The 16,156-nt window shown below is 36.2% G+C and overlaps 1 protein-coding gene across 1 annotated transcript in view; it reads left to right on the plus strand.

Annotated features, from left to right (window-relative positions):
- Window positions 1-16,156, plus strand: part of LOC139714076 (uncharacterized) — a 45,708-nt gene that overhangs the window by 18,357 nt on the left and 11,195 nt on the right. The window contains exons 4-5 of the mRNA XM_071625802.1: window positions 3,449-3,537; window positions 13,648-13,796. Of these exons, the coding sequence (XP_071481903.1) occupies window positions 3,449-3,537; window positions 13,648-13,796 (238 nt within the window). The remainder of the gene's footprint in view (window positions 1-3,448; window positions 3,538-13,647; window positions 13,797-16,156) is intronic.

A 16,156-nucleotide genomic window follows, 5' to 3' on the forward strand; every position in this document is an offset into this window, starting at 1 on the left:
ATTTAGCTTTGCTTTAAAAACACATGCCAATGAAATAGAGCATGGCTATAATTTCTGTGGGAAAAAAAAGGGTGATGATCGATGACATTTACGGAATTTATCACAAATATGTCAAGTTATAGATTGTATGGTGAATATCGTGTAATTTTCCTATACATGCATTTTTCACCAGTGTCTCATCTCTTGGTACTTTTGCAACAACAGCAGAGGTAGGCAAAATGCAGTAGAAAAAGGAAATATTGAGGTCTTATATTCCCCTCATTTATTCTATCTCAGACTTTCATAGATCTGTGCTCTTTTTTTTCTTTGTTGTTGTTGCATAGTATGAGTTATCACAGGTGTACCACTTTGGCAGACCATGTAAATAGTTGATTTTGATTTGTTGATGATTGAATGCAGTTGTGAAAGTTCTGATGAACAGACATCAAATACAATGTATATATGGGACTGTTAGTAATGTAGAAAACAATACTCGTGAAAAGGTTTCTTGAACGGGTGTAATTGCTTACAAGTCACATACAGTGTATAGTTAATTTAACAAAACACAGGTAATTTTGAGCAGCACCAAGTTTACATGCCTCAGAACATCGGGTCACAACTCAGGCACAAATGTACCATACAGCTGTAGATTATATATAAACTAGTTATGTTATCAGACATTTCTTTTGCATTGGTTGCGAATGAAAGCACACAGGGCCATGAAGAATACATGTATATCGATCTATGTTACATGATTGCATCAACTGATGTGTCATTACAGGGTGTCAAAAATCTTTTGCAAATGTTGTCCTGTGAAGCTGGTAGGAATTTTTTAGATAAAAAAGAAAAATGTGATATATGATTTTGATTGTTGTACCGGTATCTGTCATGGTGCAAAAACAAAATCTCAGCCTGATAGTATGCTTTCATAGTAAAATTACAAAGCATGAGGTCTTTTATTCTAATTTAAAGAAAATGTGCATCACTTGAAATAAAAAGAAAAAAAACCGGTTGAAATACAATTAAATTATATGTCCTTATGCTATCATCACTGTTTAATTGGGGGTCATATGTATAATATATAGGGAATGCTCCTTTTAAAGAACAAAATCAGTTCAACAGTTTCAAGGCATGTCACATTATACATTCTGTCTGACACTAGTGTTGAGCTACACGGTGTACAACATGTATACACAACACCCTCAATTTTGAAAGACTTGTCATTCTGCCACCTAGTCACAAACTGCACTCAAATGTTGGAACAATATCTGTATTATGGCAGTATGACATTCCTATTTTGAGAGACTGCAAAGAGGATGGTTATTTGTAAAAATATTATAACTTGAAGAGAAATGCACCGGGGGTAATATGACAATATAATAATAATTTTTTTCGCAGCTGAAGAGCAATAAAGCTAGTGTATGATCATGTATGAACCACAACATTTGCCTTAATATTGCATCTGTCTTGTATACAGCTGTACCACAATTTTCTCAGACCTAAAGGAAAAAGTGCATTAAATTGCACTATGTTCTACAGCTGTTACAGAGAAAAAAGAGCTCTGATTACCTTGCACATTGGTCTTGAAGAGGATTTTTTTTAAATAGAAAATAAGTTCAGCTAATAGCAGTTCAAATATTAGTGTACATGTAGGATTAGCTTTAATTGTATGCCCAAATATATTTCACATTCGTGTAAAAACTTATTTTCATGAGGGTTTAATTTTCATGAATTTTGCAAATCACAGTTGGGCAGCAACTTTTACAACACTTGATAATATAACCACCTGATCTTGATCACATTAAATTTGTGGAGTGAATGGACAAGGCATTAGTGCACTTATGATAGCCTCGGTGTCAACTCACAAAATCAACATCTCGTGAAAATATCTGTGACCTCATTTGCAAAAATATCCCGTACGCCAAAATAACAGTTTTTACACCATGATAATAATAGTAGCAAGAAGTAAGTATTTCAAGGGTAGGAGAATGATTGTTAGTTCTTGCCAAAATATCCATGAGACAAAGTGTCGTACATCGGTTGATGGATACAGATCTAGAATTCTGTGATCTTGTGTGTGTGTGTGTGTGTGTGTGTGTGTGTGTGTGTGTGTGTTTTCCCCAGTATTTCAAGTCCTGTTCTTTTTTTCCCTTCCAAACTTAAAAAGAGTACATACACTGAAGTACATGTACTGGTATCCATGGACAGTGGCACGAGTGTATAATGACATCCTAGCTCTAGGTATACAGTTGTTTCAATAGAGAGGACAAAAAACATGCAAAGTAAAACATGTGCATTGCACCACATTGCACATTATGCATATAGGATTCTTACCGCTTCGTGCATGGTACGGTATATAAAGTATGAAGATGTCTACTCACCAGATTATGTGCATATAAATGTAAATGGTATTCAGGCAAATGTACAGTACAGACCGCCAATAGTTTTAAGTGCAAACGCATTCAGTGCCTTATCATGAAACACTGCTTACTCAAATGTTAATGCAAAAAGTTAATGTCATGTGCATCTAATATTTTTCATGACCCACAAGCTGTGATATACATACTGCATCAAAGTGCCCAGACGTTCATATTGTCAGAGCGTGGTTATACACAAAGGCGTTGCAAAACCTTCATCCATCTTAACTTTGTCCTCCCTTTCAGGCTTTTTAAGGCTACACGATGCCTTAAAAACCATGCTTTCAGGTTAAATGGACAACAGCATTGTGCATACAAATGGAATGCATGCACACTGAATGTATTCTTTTTCATTGTTGCAGCTGTACCCTTATAGATTCTGTCAATTCTCACAAACTACTGTACACTGCATCATTTCCAGGCAGTTGATATACATCAGTGTGAATAAAAATGTTTTCTTTAGAAACTTGCTTGTGAATTGTATCGACAGCTAAGCTTTACTACCTACAGTAAAGTGATGCATTTGATGGCACAATGAATGATGTACCTGACAAACAACTAGTTAAATTTGAACTGATCATCAATGTTTGCGTATGCATGTAAGTATCAATACCTGGCAAGCAATCAGCTATTATGGATTTAGATAGCAGCTTACATGTTATTAAACAAAATAATAAACATTGCAGCAGAAAAAGAAAATAATCTCCAGCACATTTTCTATAAACTATGGTTGACTTGAGAACAGAAAAAGAGATTAAAACTGAAATTGTTAAATCCAATGCACAAGATACAGCTTGTAGCAATGACTCTCTCCATTAGTCAGGTGGGTGAAATAGTCTTATCTCAACAAACATCAGTCCAGCAAAAGCATTCCACATCCAGTGTAGATCAGAGTCTGGATACACCCCTTTTTGTATCCCTTTGTCTATGGAAGCAATTCATGGCATAACAGTGTACAAAATGTACTCATTTTGATATCATAAAATGCATCAGCTGTCATCCTCTAACACTCCCAGTAACATGAAAATATGATAATTTTCTATGCTTCACAGGATATATGGGTTCTATGATGAATGCAAGCGGCGCTATAACATCAAGCTATGGAAAACCTTCACAGACTGTTTCAACTGCCTGCCAATTGGTAAGTTTATACAGGGCTACACACTAACTCATTTTTTCTACTGGTCCAACCTGTCTGTTAGACCCGTAGGTACCCAGTTTTTCCATGTTTTACAGGTCCATTCCCGAAAAAGTTTCTGGTCCGACAGTGATTTTTACTATTTAGGGACCATCAGACCAGTGCCAGTATGCAGCATTGGTTTATAGCACATCCGAACAACCACTTGTGACAATTTTGCAGTCATAGGGATTTTAATGTAAAGATCTCATGTCCAATTTGTATCACACTGATCCACTTTGAATCACTCCGAGAGTTGGCAATGTACAGTTTTATGCAATTGAATAACAGCATGCATCACATGCTTTATTAACTTTGTCATGTTAAACTGCATCACACTGAGAACACATTGCTATGATTTGAGACAGAGTCAGAAATAATTTTAATAATCATTCAGGCACAACATTTGCAGTCAGTTGGAATTCTTTTTGTTTTGATTTGTTTTCTGGCTAAGTGACCAATCTACACGATGTTAACACGTTGAGGACAGTTTGATTTTGGTACAACCCGCATTTCCCATAGACACCTGCCCGAGTATACTCTGGACTCGTCCTCAACGGGTTAAAGAGATGCTTGTCATATTGCATCCAGACAACTGTGTGGAATGGTGTGTACTGGTTTTGTGATTCTTTCCTTTGCATGTCTTCACTGTATGTATGTTGGGTACCTTGTAACCTTGTAATCTGTGCAAAGCTTTGAAGACCTATTTTTTTTTAAAGAGTTTAATACTGATTTGCAATATACAGAGGGTGTACACGTGTAGTCTGTGAGAGGAGTTGATTGTGCATGCTCATCTCCTATCCATTTGTCATTCAGTGACCCTCAATACTTTGGCAATCATTCTTTAGAGTGGTTCTCCTAATTATGATATATGATTAATATGATGCTGATTAATCTTTAATTGACACTTGAGAAATAATGCATCACACGAGTGCATGCATGCTGATTATATCCCCCAGATCAGATGACGGACTGTCCACAAGATACTTTGGATTCGACAATTCTCACATGAACATGAATTCATCATGCAGAAAAGAAAGCAGTCCTGAATTCTTTGATGTCATGGTAGAATCTATGTACAGTAATCCCTAGATTGGTGGCCTACAACAATGAGTGATGTCATGACATTACAATGATATAAAGAAAATATCAAGAGAATTCCATAGAATCTCTCTTTTTTTTTTTTTTTTGATTAAAAGTGCATATTTCCTTGATTAGTTATTGTCATGTATTGGGAAATAGTATTCCCTCTGTCTTCTGAAGGAGATGTATCTAAAGTGCTCTTTCATTATGCTAGAAAAACCAAATGTGTGGAATTTTTTACATAACCTGCTTTCTTTTTGTTTATTGTTTGTTATTTTGCACCTGATTGTTTTACTGCTACTGTACCTGGCATCATGGATTGTTGTAGTCTACATGATACACTGATTACAGCACATAAGTTTAACTAAACCTGAAAAAAAAAAAACTTTTTCTCAACTTCCTCTAACTTCACTGATGCATCATAGTTTTCTGCATTCATGGAATTAATATGAATTATTCAGGGTTGTGGTAAATTACTCTTTGAAGTGTAATGAATGTATGATTAAGTGATACCTTGGCTTGGTGACTGTGAAAAAGTAAGGTATCTAGTATCATGCCCCAGATAAATACCCAAGTTGAAACAATTTATTAGATGCAGGATGCAGTTTTCTTGTTCTTTTCCAAATGGCCTAAAGCAGGGTAAGATTTGCGACTCTGGTGACATTTTGCTGAGCAAATCCTCTTCCTCCAAGACTCCCACACCACTTAACATACCTTCAATGTGACAGTTAGTTCTATGGCTTGTCTCCATATCCCAGTGAGTGTGCACTCAGTTTCCTTCTCTACTCCACTATCATTATAGCCTCCCTCATTCCTCCCACTCAATTTTCTTCCCATCCACACACGATTTAGCCAAACAGTGAAGCTCACTTTAAAGGCCTCTCTTGGGCAGAAAATTGTCATGAGGTGAACCAGCTGCCTCCATCTAGATACACAGTTTATTACAACGCAGTAAAATGCTCTTTCTATGCTAGCTCAAGGTGCATTGTGGATACCATGGCCAGATTTGGTATCCATTTTATTTTTTTGTAAGCCTTTGAGCTGCATGACACTAGCAGTAAATAGTGATGGAGAGAGATAAAGATTGACCTAATAGCCTGCAAGGGGAAATTCCTGAAATAGAGTCATAAGGCAAGGAAGGAAATCCCAGTGAGTGACTGATGGCTTTGAGCTGGCAAGCAGTGAAGACAGTATCTGCCATGTGAGATGAGTAAAGAGGATGCATACGAATGTTTGAAGTGTGTGAAATGTAATTACTTTCTCACCACTAGGTAATGAGCTAGTGAGTATCATCACACGGTTACTACAAGGCAAAGTTGTCGCAATTTGACAAGAGAAATCGCATGGAGTAGAAGCTGTAGAATGTATATTGATGGAATAAATCATTCAAGGTAAAGGTATTAAATCCTCACCAAATTCAACTTACCTTTACCACGTACCGGTGTGATCTACTTATGTATTAGGAACTTTATAGGCATCTGTGCATTCCTGATATTTTATGTGTTAATTCTTATTGCAATGCGATCCCTTACATGTACAGTTGTACCTCTATGCTTTCTTTATGTTACAAAATCTAGATATCATGATTCAACATATTGTAAATACATTTTGTATACTGATTGCCACACAGAAGCTTTGAATTCACATGTGTAAGGCTTAACATGAACTTTTTTCTTTTTTGGCCACCCAAAACATCGGATTGGTTTCTTTTTTCTTGGTGCCCCCCCCCCCCCCCCCCCGAAAAAACCCAACAACAACAAACAAACAAACAAACAAAAACTCAAGAGTAGCATTAAAATGCAATGATTTGATGAAATGTTAAGATAATGATACAACATTTATTTATGAGGAAGTGCGTCATATACCATTTACTGTGACTTAGAAGTAAGGAAGTAAAAAATGTAATGATTTTGATAAAACATTAAAACTATGAAAAAAACATACATGTATGTGAAAAATTGGCAGATATGTTTAAGGGGCTTCAAATGTCACATTACAGGTCTACTGCAGCTAAGTCTAACATTAGATGTTTGATATTGAATGGAGGCATGAACATGAATCCATGACACCACATATTCATGAAATAATCATATTTAACATAGGATTGACTAACTTTTATTGTTTGATAGATAAGATTTAGAGAGAAGATAGAAAAAAAGGAGCTTGTAAAACAGACTGAGATTGGCCCTAAAGATTATTTTGCAACACTATTCATTGCGGCTGCTGGAATGCATGCAGTTATGATGCACTGAGCCATGAGTTATAAATTCTACTCCCCCTCCCTGGATGAGAAAAACACAAAATCTACGTACACACTTACCAAATTTTGATGGCCTGTGATTCTCCCATCTTCCTGATGAGAAGAGCGCATATCAAGCTCATACACTCACAAATAACCCACATGTATGTAGACATATCTGATGGCCCCAGGCCACTGCTAATACATGTACCAATTTTTGATTTATGGGTAAGATTTCAAACTATTAGAATAAAGGATTAACCTTAAAAATCATCTCCAAGCTGCACACTGTCTTCATATACCTTGAGGCCAGTGCTGGAAACCAAAGACTGCTGAAAACCAGATTATGGCTATTGTAATAGACATATTCAAAACCATTCAGCAGAGATTAATAGCTCCGGAGAACATGGAGATACTGGACAACATGTGCCTTTGTAGATTGCTATCTAATGACTTTTGCGGACTACTCTTATCAGTAGTAATTGTTTCATTGAGCTGGAAGTGACTTGACACACGAGAAGCCTTTAATGTGTAATGTCTATTTTCAGAAGTTAGTACATTAGATAATAATATGCTTATTTTAACCAAATCATCAATTCCACTGTATTTTCAGCTCTAGTGTTTACAATTGCTTCATGTAAAGTGTCTGGACCTCACATACTTTGACTGGATATAAAGCACTTTCATGTACTGATTGTATCGCTGAGTTACTATAGCAGAAATTTATTGAGATATTATGTTTATTGCTCAGCTGACTATAAAAAATGGTAAAAAAATTTAATATTTAATATTTTGAAGAAGCTGAATGAATCATACATAATCTAACAGTTATCTTATGGTGCATGTATGACTGTTATAGTTGTATGTATTTGTTTTCATAATTGTTCATATAATAAATAAGCATTTTTCACAATTTTGTCTGGGATTTCATCCTTAAAGAGGTCTTTTGTGAGGTTTATTGCAAGAAGAATAACACAAGTCAATAGAAATAGTTCAGAAAGGAGATGAGGAAACCTTGACACACAAGATTCATGAATGCTGGATAAAAGCAACTTTTACAAGTGGAGGAAAGGGCATGGAAGAGAGGGAATCAAATACAGCTTAGTGCTGTCAAATTTAGCACTCAAGTACAACCAAGGGTCATTCAAAGCAATGGCAGCCCTACTGCGTGCTTCATGCAGATAGCTCTCTTCTAGCCTGCCTGCAGGTCAGTGCACTCTTGAGGAGGAAGTTAACAGCAGCTTGCAGTCGCAGTTATTGATATTTCAGTCATTTCAAATACTCGGCCATTTGTGCATGCTAGTGATAGATGGGATTTGTTATGCCCTTGAGTTTTCTCCTTTCAATACAATTATAATAACTACACTATGATTTTTTTTTTTGGCTGTCTGTAAAGTATTATTGGGTAACTGTATCAATATATTACACTAATAGTTAAGTGAACCTTTGATGGAGATATACACTGTATTAGCCAGACAAATCATACATGCATTTTACATATGGAATGTATATAGGATCCAACTTTCTTGTCATGTTGATGAAATAAGTTTCTTACATTTGTGCATAGTGATTCTTGTTCAAGTTCATATTAGCCCTTTACTAGTGCAGGCGCTAAGCTTAACTTGCCTAGCTTTTTCAACAGCATTCAGGAAGCCATGTATACAGACTTGAGCCAGTCATAAATGTTGTATGTAACAAGCTTATATATCATACTACCAAAAAAAAAAAAAAAAAAAAAAAAAAAAATATATATATATATATATATATATATATATATATATATTTGTGTGCTTTTATTTTTGCACTAGTTTCCTGTTGCACAAAATGCGTCAAAATTTCTACAACGCAAAAATATCCACTTTTGCAGCATCCCAATTACGTGGTGGCAAATGCCCTTTAAGCAACCATGCTAGGCCAATTCTAGAGGATTCTCTCTTGTTTGTAATTTCTGTGATGAGGTAATATTCTAACATTTCAATATTTTCGAGAAATTTTAGTGTGCATTCATTTTCACATAACCATACAGCAGATATTCAACAATTATTGTGTTAAACCAAATTTTGTTAAAAAAGTAATTTCTTGTCAGATTTTTGGAGAGAGGTGATACTGGAGATCCTTTAACTATTTGATATCTATTCTCCAGATGTGAAGCCACTACACATATGTGTAGGTAAAAGTTAGGTAAAAGTTTCATATTTGCTGTTACTTTTGACACTTTTTACACTTTTTACACATTCAGAATAACTTTACAATGCTGCTGTCTGCGTTGTACGTATTGTACTGACAGCTGCACTATCGTGTACATGTAATAAATCATGGTAGCAGGTATCATACTATGACTAACTGCCCAGTACAGCACAGAGCTTCTGATGAAGCAACAGTCATTCTGTAATGTGTGAAAGAGTTTTAAAGTGTCTTCTACCAGACATTGCAGACTCAGATGCAAGTGTGATAGGTTTGGAAATATTCAGGGTGAGTTTGAACATGTTTGAAAATCACTCATGAGGCCCTGCGTCCTAGCGCAGTAGCGGGCATGAGTATCATATCCATTGAAACCAAGCCAGGCTCATAATATGCATACAATGTACACAAGTGTGTGGAGACAACGTGTCCATTCACGACGCACTGAGTACGTGCTGATGTTCTCTTACAGCATGTCTCGTCCATGCCCACAAACATTACATACCATGGCTGGTTTGTAGATCATTCTTGCCTAGCACAATAGTGCATGCACACGATCAGAATGCATGCATGACATCACAATCATTAGGTGAATTTCCAGTGTTTTTTACAGCTGCCCAAAAGCAGTAAATAGGAATAAAGTTGATGGCAACTCAAAAAGAATGCGGGCAGGGACTTTAAACACAATTTTTTTTTAATATTTTCATTGGCATTTTGAAGAATAGTAAATAGTAAAAAAAAAAAGAGAGATGCAGAGCCAAAATCAAATATGCATGGGGGCAACAAGCTACTTTTTTTTTTTGGTATAAACCTTATTTTAGTTAATGATCATATTTGCTTTAATGTACTGAAGCCGTTGAGGGAAATTGAAGCATTGATCCCTAAGTGTCAATATTAAGGGCTTTAATAGAATGGGAGTTAAGCACAAGATTAACTACTCTAGAAGTGATTTTGTTTTTGTCTTTCATGTGTAATATGACATGTGATACCAACATATTTTGAGGTTGTCTGTTTTCGTCCACCTATGCTTCAGTATTTGTTATTAACCCATTCAAACGTTAATAGGAACGAGAAAAGTACCCCGTATATTCAAAATCACAAAGTTGCATGTTCTTAAATAAACCACAAGACATCAATTACATCCATTTTTGGACAAATCAAAGTCTTGACTTATATTTCTCTTTCTGTACAATGCTTTTACCCCGCTGAGGACGAGTCCCGAGTATACTCGGGCAAGTGTCAATGGGAAATGCGTGTTGTAGCAAAATCAGCCCATCCTCAACAGGTTAATTAGATTTTGATCAACAGACCTGCCAAATCAAGCTTTAAGAAAAAGTCAGAAATGTGTATAGATATTCTTAGTGGGATACCAATTCTACAAAATGTATGTCTAAGGCTGGAAGTAAAAAATTAAGTTCTGCAAGAATTCTTCATTATGTAATGTCAGAAACATGTCAAAAATGAAGTTTGATATTGAGAAAAGCTACCAACTAAATAGAAGTTGCATTACCAGTGATTCTGTTTTGGGCTTAGTGTCTCAAAATGTCAGTGGTCAAAAGATGGGAATAAAGTATGATGGAGAATTTGTGACAAGTTTGGTTTGGGTCAAAGCAACCAAAAAAAAATTCGACTTTTTAAAAAACATTTTAAAGCAGCTCTGCAGTCCTTTATTGGGGAGGGTCATCAGCAAATTATAGATATTATTTGATTGGAAAATTCAGAGTAGGGGGTGGTGGCAGTTATTGAGCTGTGTGTATGATGCAGGTCTAGCCTTTGATTAACAAAGCAGGTCAGTCTGCCTTTCATGGCCGCCAGCTTTATACCTTCTCATACTTCGACCGGAAAATTGAGAGTGGCCTTTCGTGGTCTGCGGGGTGCAATAATGCGGAATTCATGATGCAGTGAATTGAAACGGAGAGGTAAAATTGTGTGCAGCTTAGACTTTGCCAGACACTGAGGGCTGTGGCATGATTATTTAGGTTTGCACGGCCCAAGATAGAATGGAGAGCCATGCATTTGATTTGTTTTCCTCCCACATTCATCATTTTGAAGATAATGGAGGAGAGGGAATTGATTTCTGAGTTTGATGTATAGTGTTTCATTGTTATGGCCTTTATTTTGTCAATTCGGTGATCTAATTAAAGCACTTTTTGAGTGTTTAAATGTACAGCCAGTAGTCAAAGTACAGTATGTCTTTAATGTATGATTACTAAGTGTATTGATGAAAAAAAAAAAAACTGTACATGTATACTGACACAGAAACAGTGGTGGCGTTAAAGAAACCATGAACACTGCCAAATGTTCATGTAATGCTGTGCACTGTGGTTTGCGTCTTTTCCTGTTGTATAGAATAGAGAGGAAAGATGAGATTCAAGGGGTGTAGATACACATGTAGCTGTTTGGCGCCATGTGAATTACATTCAATGATTGACTGTTAGCATGATTGATCCATATGTTCAGTTTGTTTTTCAATGCAATGTAAGAGTACTTTTTTTTTTGCAGTGCAGCTTCAATGCGGAAAGCAGAAAAAGGGCGAAATACCTATCAAACCAGGTTCAGTGTATTGAAGAAAAAAAAATCAAAATAGAACAGTGTCTAGGAGATAGATCTGTAGTTACTTGAAGATTCTCCATCTTTGCAGAAACAACTGAATTATGGTAGATCAAACAGTGGAAAAAAAAATAATTCAGCCATTTCCATTAGTTGAAGCACCACATGAGGGTGTCATGTTCATGAGTTGATATGACTAATGCTGTCAACTCTTATTCTTTATCATTAGAACTGGCTATCAAGGGTCATATCGAGCATGACATTAAGCACATGTCACACAGTATATATTTGGATAGCTCTTGTATTCAAACGGCTCATTCCATCTCTAAAGGAGATGTTTCTCATTGTTATGCCTCTACCCAAAAGGGTGCCAGAGGCATTGTATTTAGGGAGCTGTTTGTCCGTTTATCCCATATCTTGCTACAATTGTATGCAGACTTAAGAAAGCCTGCTCCACGGATTTTCTCCTAAGTGGTACCTCTGTTAAAAGACTTATCTTATCACACTATTGTAAAAAAAAAGAAAAAAAAGTGTTGTAGAAAAACTGCAAAAAACGTGATTTCCCATTAATTTCTTTATCCCAAACCGAGGGTGGGAGATTTTGTGAAAATGGCATCAAAGCAGTAGAGTTGGAGTCTCTGCAGTTAAAATGCTACAGCTTGCTTGTGTTTTGCATTTGGCTCCTGGTAACAATTTCTCAGTGTCAATTGTTAATCATACAGGCATTCAATATTAATCCATATCAACAGGCTTTCTCCCTATCCCATCACATTTTACACGTCCATCAATGGTTGAAGTGGGATAAAAGGCTCGCGTGCATGTTAGTGTACTTGCAGGTGCTACCATGTGTGATGGATGGCAACAGCAACTGAAACCATGGTCAGAAGATGATGTCATGACAGACCTGCTATGGAAACACACAGATTTATGCACAAATTATACCTCGTGTGTCCAGAGTGGAGAAGATAATTCAGTTTGCATATTGTGCAGTAGTTTCCTATTATATTTATTCTTTAAGGATGACTGAAACATGAAAGGAGGAATACAGTATTTATGTGGTTAGCTGTCATCTAATGAAGATGTGAAACAATGTACAATCTACTGTGGCAGTCTGTCGTGGCATTAGAAGATATCATCTATTCAGAGGAAAAATACTTGTGCAAGAGCAAATCTATTGTTGAGTTCCAACAATATTAATCCTAGACGAAAGCAAAATATGCTGTATAGAAGTGAAACTGCTTTGGACATCTGTGAACTCTCCAATGTTTCGGTATCATTTCAGCTGTAGAAGGAGCTGCGTTGTACTTGCTTTGCACATTGGCTTCCTATCAGATCACGTATTGAATTTAAGATCTTACTGCTTGTTTATCAGTGTTTCCACAAAACTGCTCCTTCTTACCTTTCAGATCTCCTTGTAAAATATGAACCTATGCGAGTTCTTAGATCATCACGGGAGGATCTATACGTAATAACCTCCATTTCAACAAACTATTATGGCAAACGTAGTTTCAGGCATGCCGCCCCAGAACTGTGGAACAGCATCCCAAGTGATATAAAACATGCGAGTTCCATCAATAAGTTCAAAACGTCTTTAAAAACGTATCTGTTCAGAAAGTAACATAGTGATTGTCGATGATGATTTATGCAGCATTCTACTGTTTCTTTTAAATTTTATATTTTTTGTATGTTTCTTTGTCTCCCTCCAAAGCACATAGAGACCTTGCCAAAGGTATTATGCGCTATATAAGAACGGTGATAATGATAATAATAATAATAACTATTTAAGATGAGAGTATTGCCTCCTCCTATCAGACATAAATGGTAACTGTGGTAAGTACTTTGTGGTGTCTTGATTACATTAAAGTTGCTCAGACATAAATGATTTCAATTTATATCATTCACCATGAGTGGGATCCATGTTTCTTGTGCATTAAAGATATCCCCTCATCTTTATTATAAAGCCCACTGATGTATAACATATTGATTGTCTAATGCCAAGACATTGATTCTTTATTGTACAGCTGCTGTGGTTGAAGGGACCATATTCTGTATGCATGGAGGTCTTTCTCCTGACCTCAGCAATGTTGATCAGTTGAGACACATCAACCGGCCACTGGACATCCCAGACCATGGGCTAGTGTGTGATCTGCTCTGGGCAGATCCAGATGAGGTAAGTAAAGAGGATTTCTATGGTTTTATGTTTTATTTGGTTTTTATGGTTTGGAGAATTGTTTTCTATTAAAAATAAAATCACAAAAAACTCGCATGAAAACATGCTGATAGTCGAAGGGTTTCAGTCTGTGTATCAATTGTATTGAATGAGAAGTTTAAAATTTTAGCCTTTTATTCCATGCTCTGTGGTGGTGTACTACACAGGAAGGAAAAAACAATCCTTGCACAAATGTTTTAAAACACCTTGAGAAATCATTTAATTGATCTTGTACAATTTTAAACTATTTCCTTGGTATAAGTATGTAGCTACCAAGGAATCACCAATGCTGTAGATACATTTCATTGGATCAGTATTGTTTGATGGCATTGCCTCATGTGCAACAGTTGCTGTAGCATACAGTGTACATCATAAGTTATGTCAATGTAGAGCGTATCCTATGCTTCAGTGGCTTAAACGGTATAAATTTGTGAATGTTCAAAGATGCAGCTACCAAGTATTGACAGTCCTAAACCATGCAAGCACTTCACACTGTATCAGACGTGTCCAAATAAACATTTTACCACTGTGATTGAGGATTGGTGATAGCGATGCTGTGTAAATTGTTTAATGCAGTGGTTATCATTCCCAGCTGAATGGCTGCCCTGTTTACTGAAACGTTCCATCTGGAAACAAGATACCTGTTTGTGAAGGAATGACATTTAGGAATGCAGGGCATTTGTGTACACCACCAGGGAATAGTATAACCACAAGCCGCCGTGTACTGTGCTTAGGCAGAGTACCCTTGTAAATGGACCCTGCTTTAGTTGCATCTGTGGTTTGGTGGATTCTCATACTACATAACAACACAAATCCAACATCAATATCTGGTGTGTGCTGTTCCTACCACACATGTCATGTCATAGAGGGGAAAAGAAGCAGGGTATCAAGATAGTAGTAGACACCCCACTGCCTCTCATCAGGGAGGGAGACAGATGGATTGGCTGTATAGGCCAGGATTCAAGGGAATGGATAGATTGGATGAGAGAAATGCACCTCTGGATTTAAAATGACAGCCAGTGCTTGAAAGAGAGAGAGAGAGAGGGGAAAAAACTCCATGGTACATCATAGGATTGTATTGCAGTGTACAGCAGTATAACAGTTTATACAAAGGAGGTACTTTCTCTGTGTAGATTAGGTAGGGAACCCCCCCCCCCCCCAAAAAAAAAAAAAAAAAAAAAAAAAAATCTTTTTTTTTATATACAGCATAAATACAAGGTGATACAGAATCTGCAAGTGCTTTCTCTTAATACTGGAATGATAGAATAATAATAACAATGATAATAATAATAATGATAATGATGATGATGATAATAATAATAATAATAATAATGATAATAATAATGATAATTTCTAGACATTTGTAACGCACAACATTTCCACACAAAGTTGCTCAAAGCGCTCACAATCAATGTTTATAACCAATGTTATGTTACCAATTGATAAACAACTCTATCTTAGCCAGCACAAAATTTAGATTCAAAACCAAATATGAAGACAATACCCAAAAAATTATTGCTTGCAAGATGAACATACAGACATTTCTACTGTCTTGTGATGAAAAAGATTTGATGGGGAACAAACACATGAAAATAACTGCAGGATGTGTCATAAATTATAGGTACACTTTGCAGTAATTAGAGTTGTTTATAAACAAATGTGTACAATTACACATTTGTTGAGACATATTTGGAAAGACAGACAGGACGCTCTATATAGAAGTACAAAAATCTCTCAGAAAATCAGAAAAAAAGGAGGAATGTGTACACATTCAATAGAAAGCAATTTCACTAGAGATTGATGGAAAAAGGCTTTAAGGTGCAGATTTTCAAAAAATAGGCCATTGATCAAGAGGTAAAAGTTCTGAGGTCTTACAGAGAGCACCTGTTTGTCATTATGTACCTAAATTCACATTTGTCTTGTGTGTTGGAATGAGACATGCCCTAGGCAATGGAGAAAAAATGTGATAAAACAGATGTAAATTGCTCTCTAGGAGTGATTGCAAGGGCTGCAGTTATGACACATTGAGATATAATAGCTTTTATTGATAAGCTGAGAACTATTGCTTGATTTCCATTTCTCAAATGGGAGAATTGTCTGAAATTCATTGACAAAGACAACAAAACACAACAAGGTTCAGCTTGTTATAAAGAACCTATATTATGCTGTTCCATGAAGTGCAAGCAGTTCTTAACATAATATCTTGCTTTAAATTCAAAGGTATTAGAATGAATGCGTATGTCTGTGTGTGTGTGTGTGTGTGTGTGTGTGTGTGTGTGTGTGCTTAAGCTGCATCACAAAATCTACAAATCCTGCCAGGT

The sequence above is a fragment of the Diadema antillarum genome, unplaced genomic scaffold, assembly GCF_040938485.1.
Source record: "Diadema antillarum isolate AM-2024a unplaced genomic scaffold, OU_Dant_1.0 seq00002156_RagTag, whole genome shotgun sequence".
NCBI classification, from domain to species: Eukaryota; Metazoa; Echinodermata; class Echinoidea; order Diadematoida; family Diadematidae; genus Diadema; species Diadema antillarum.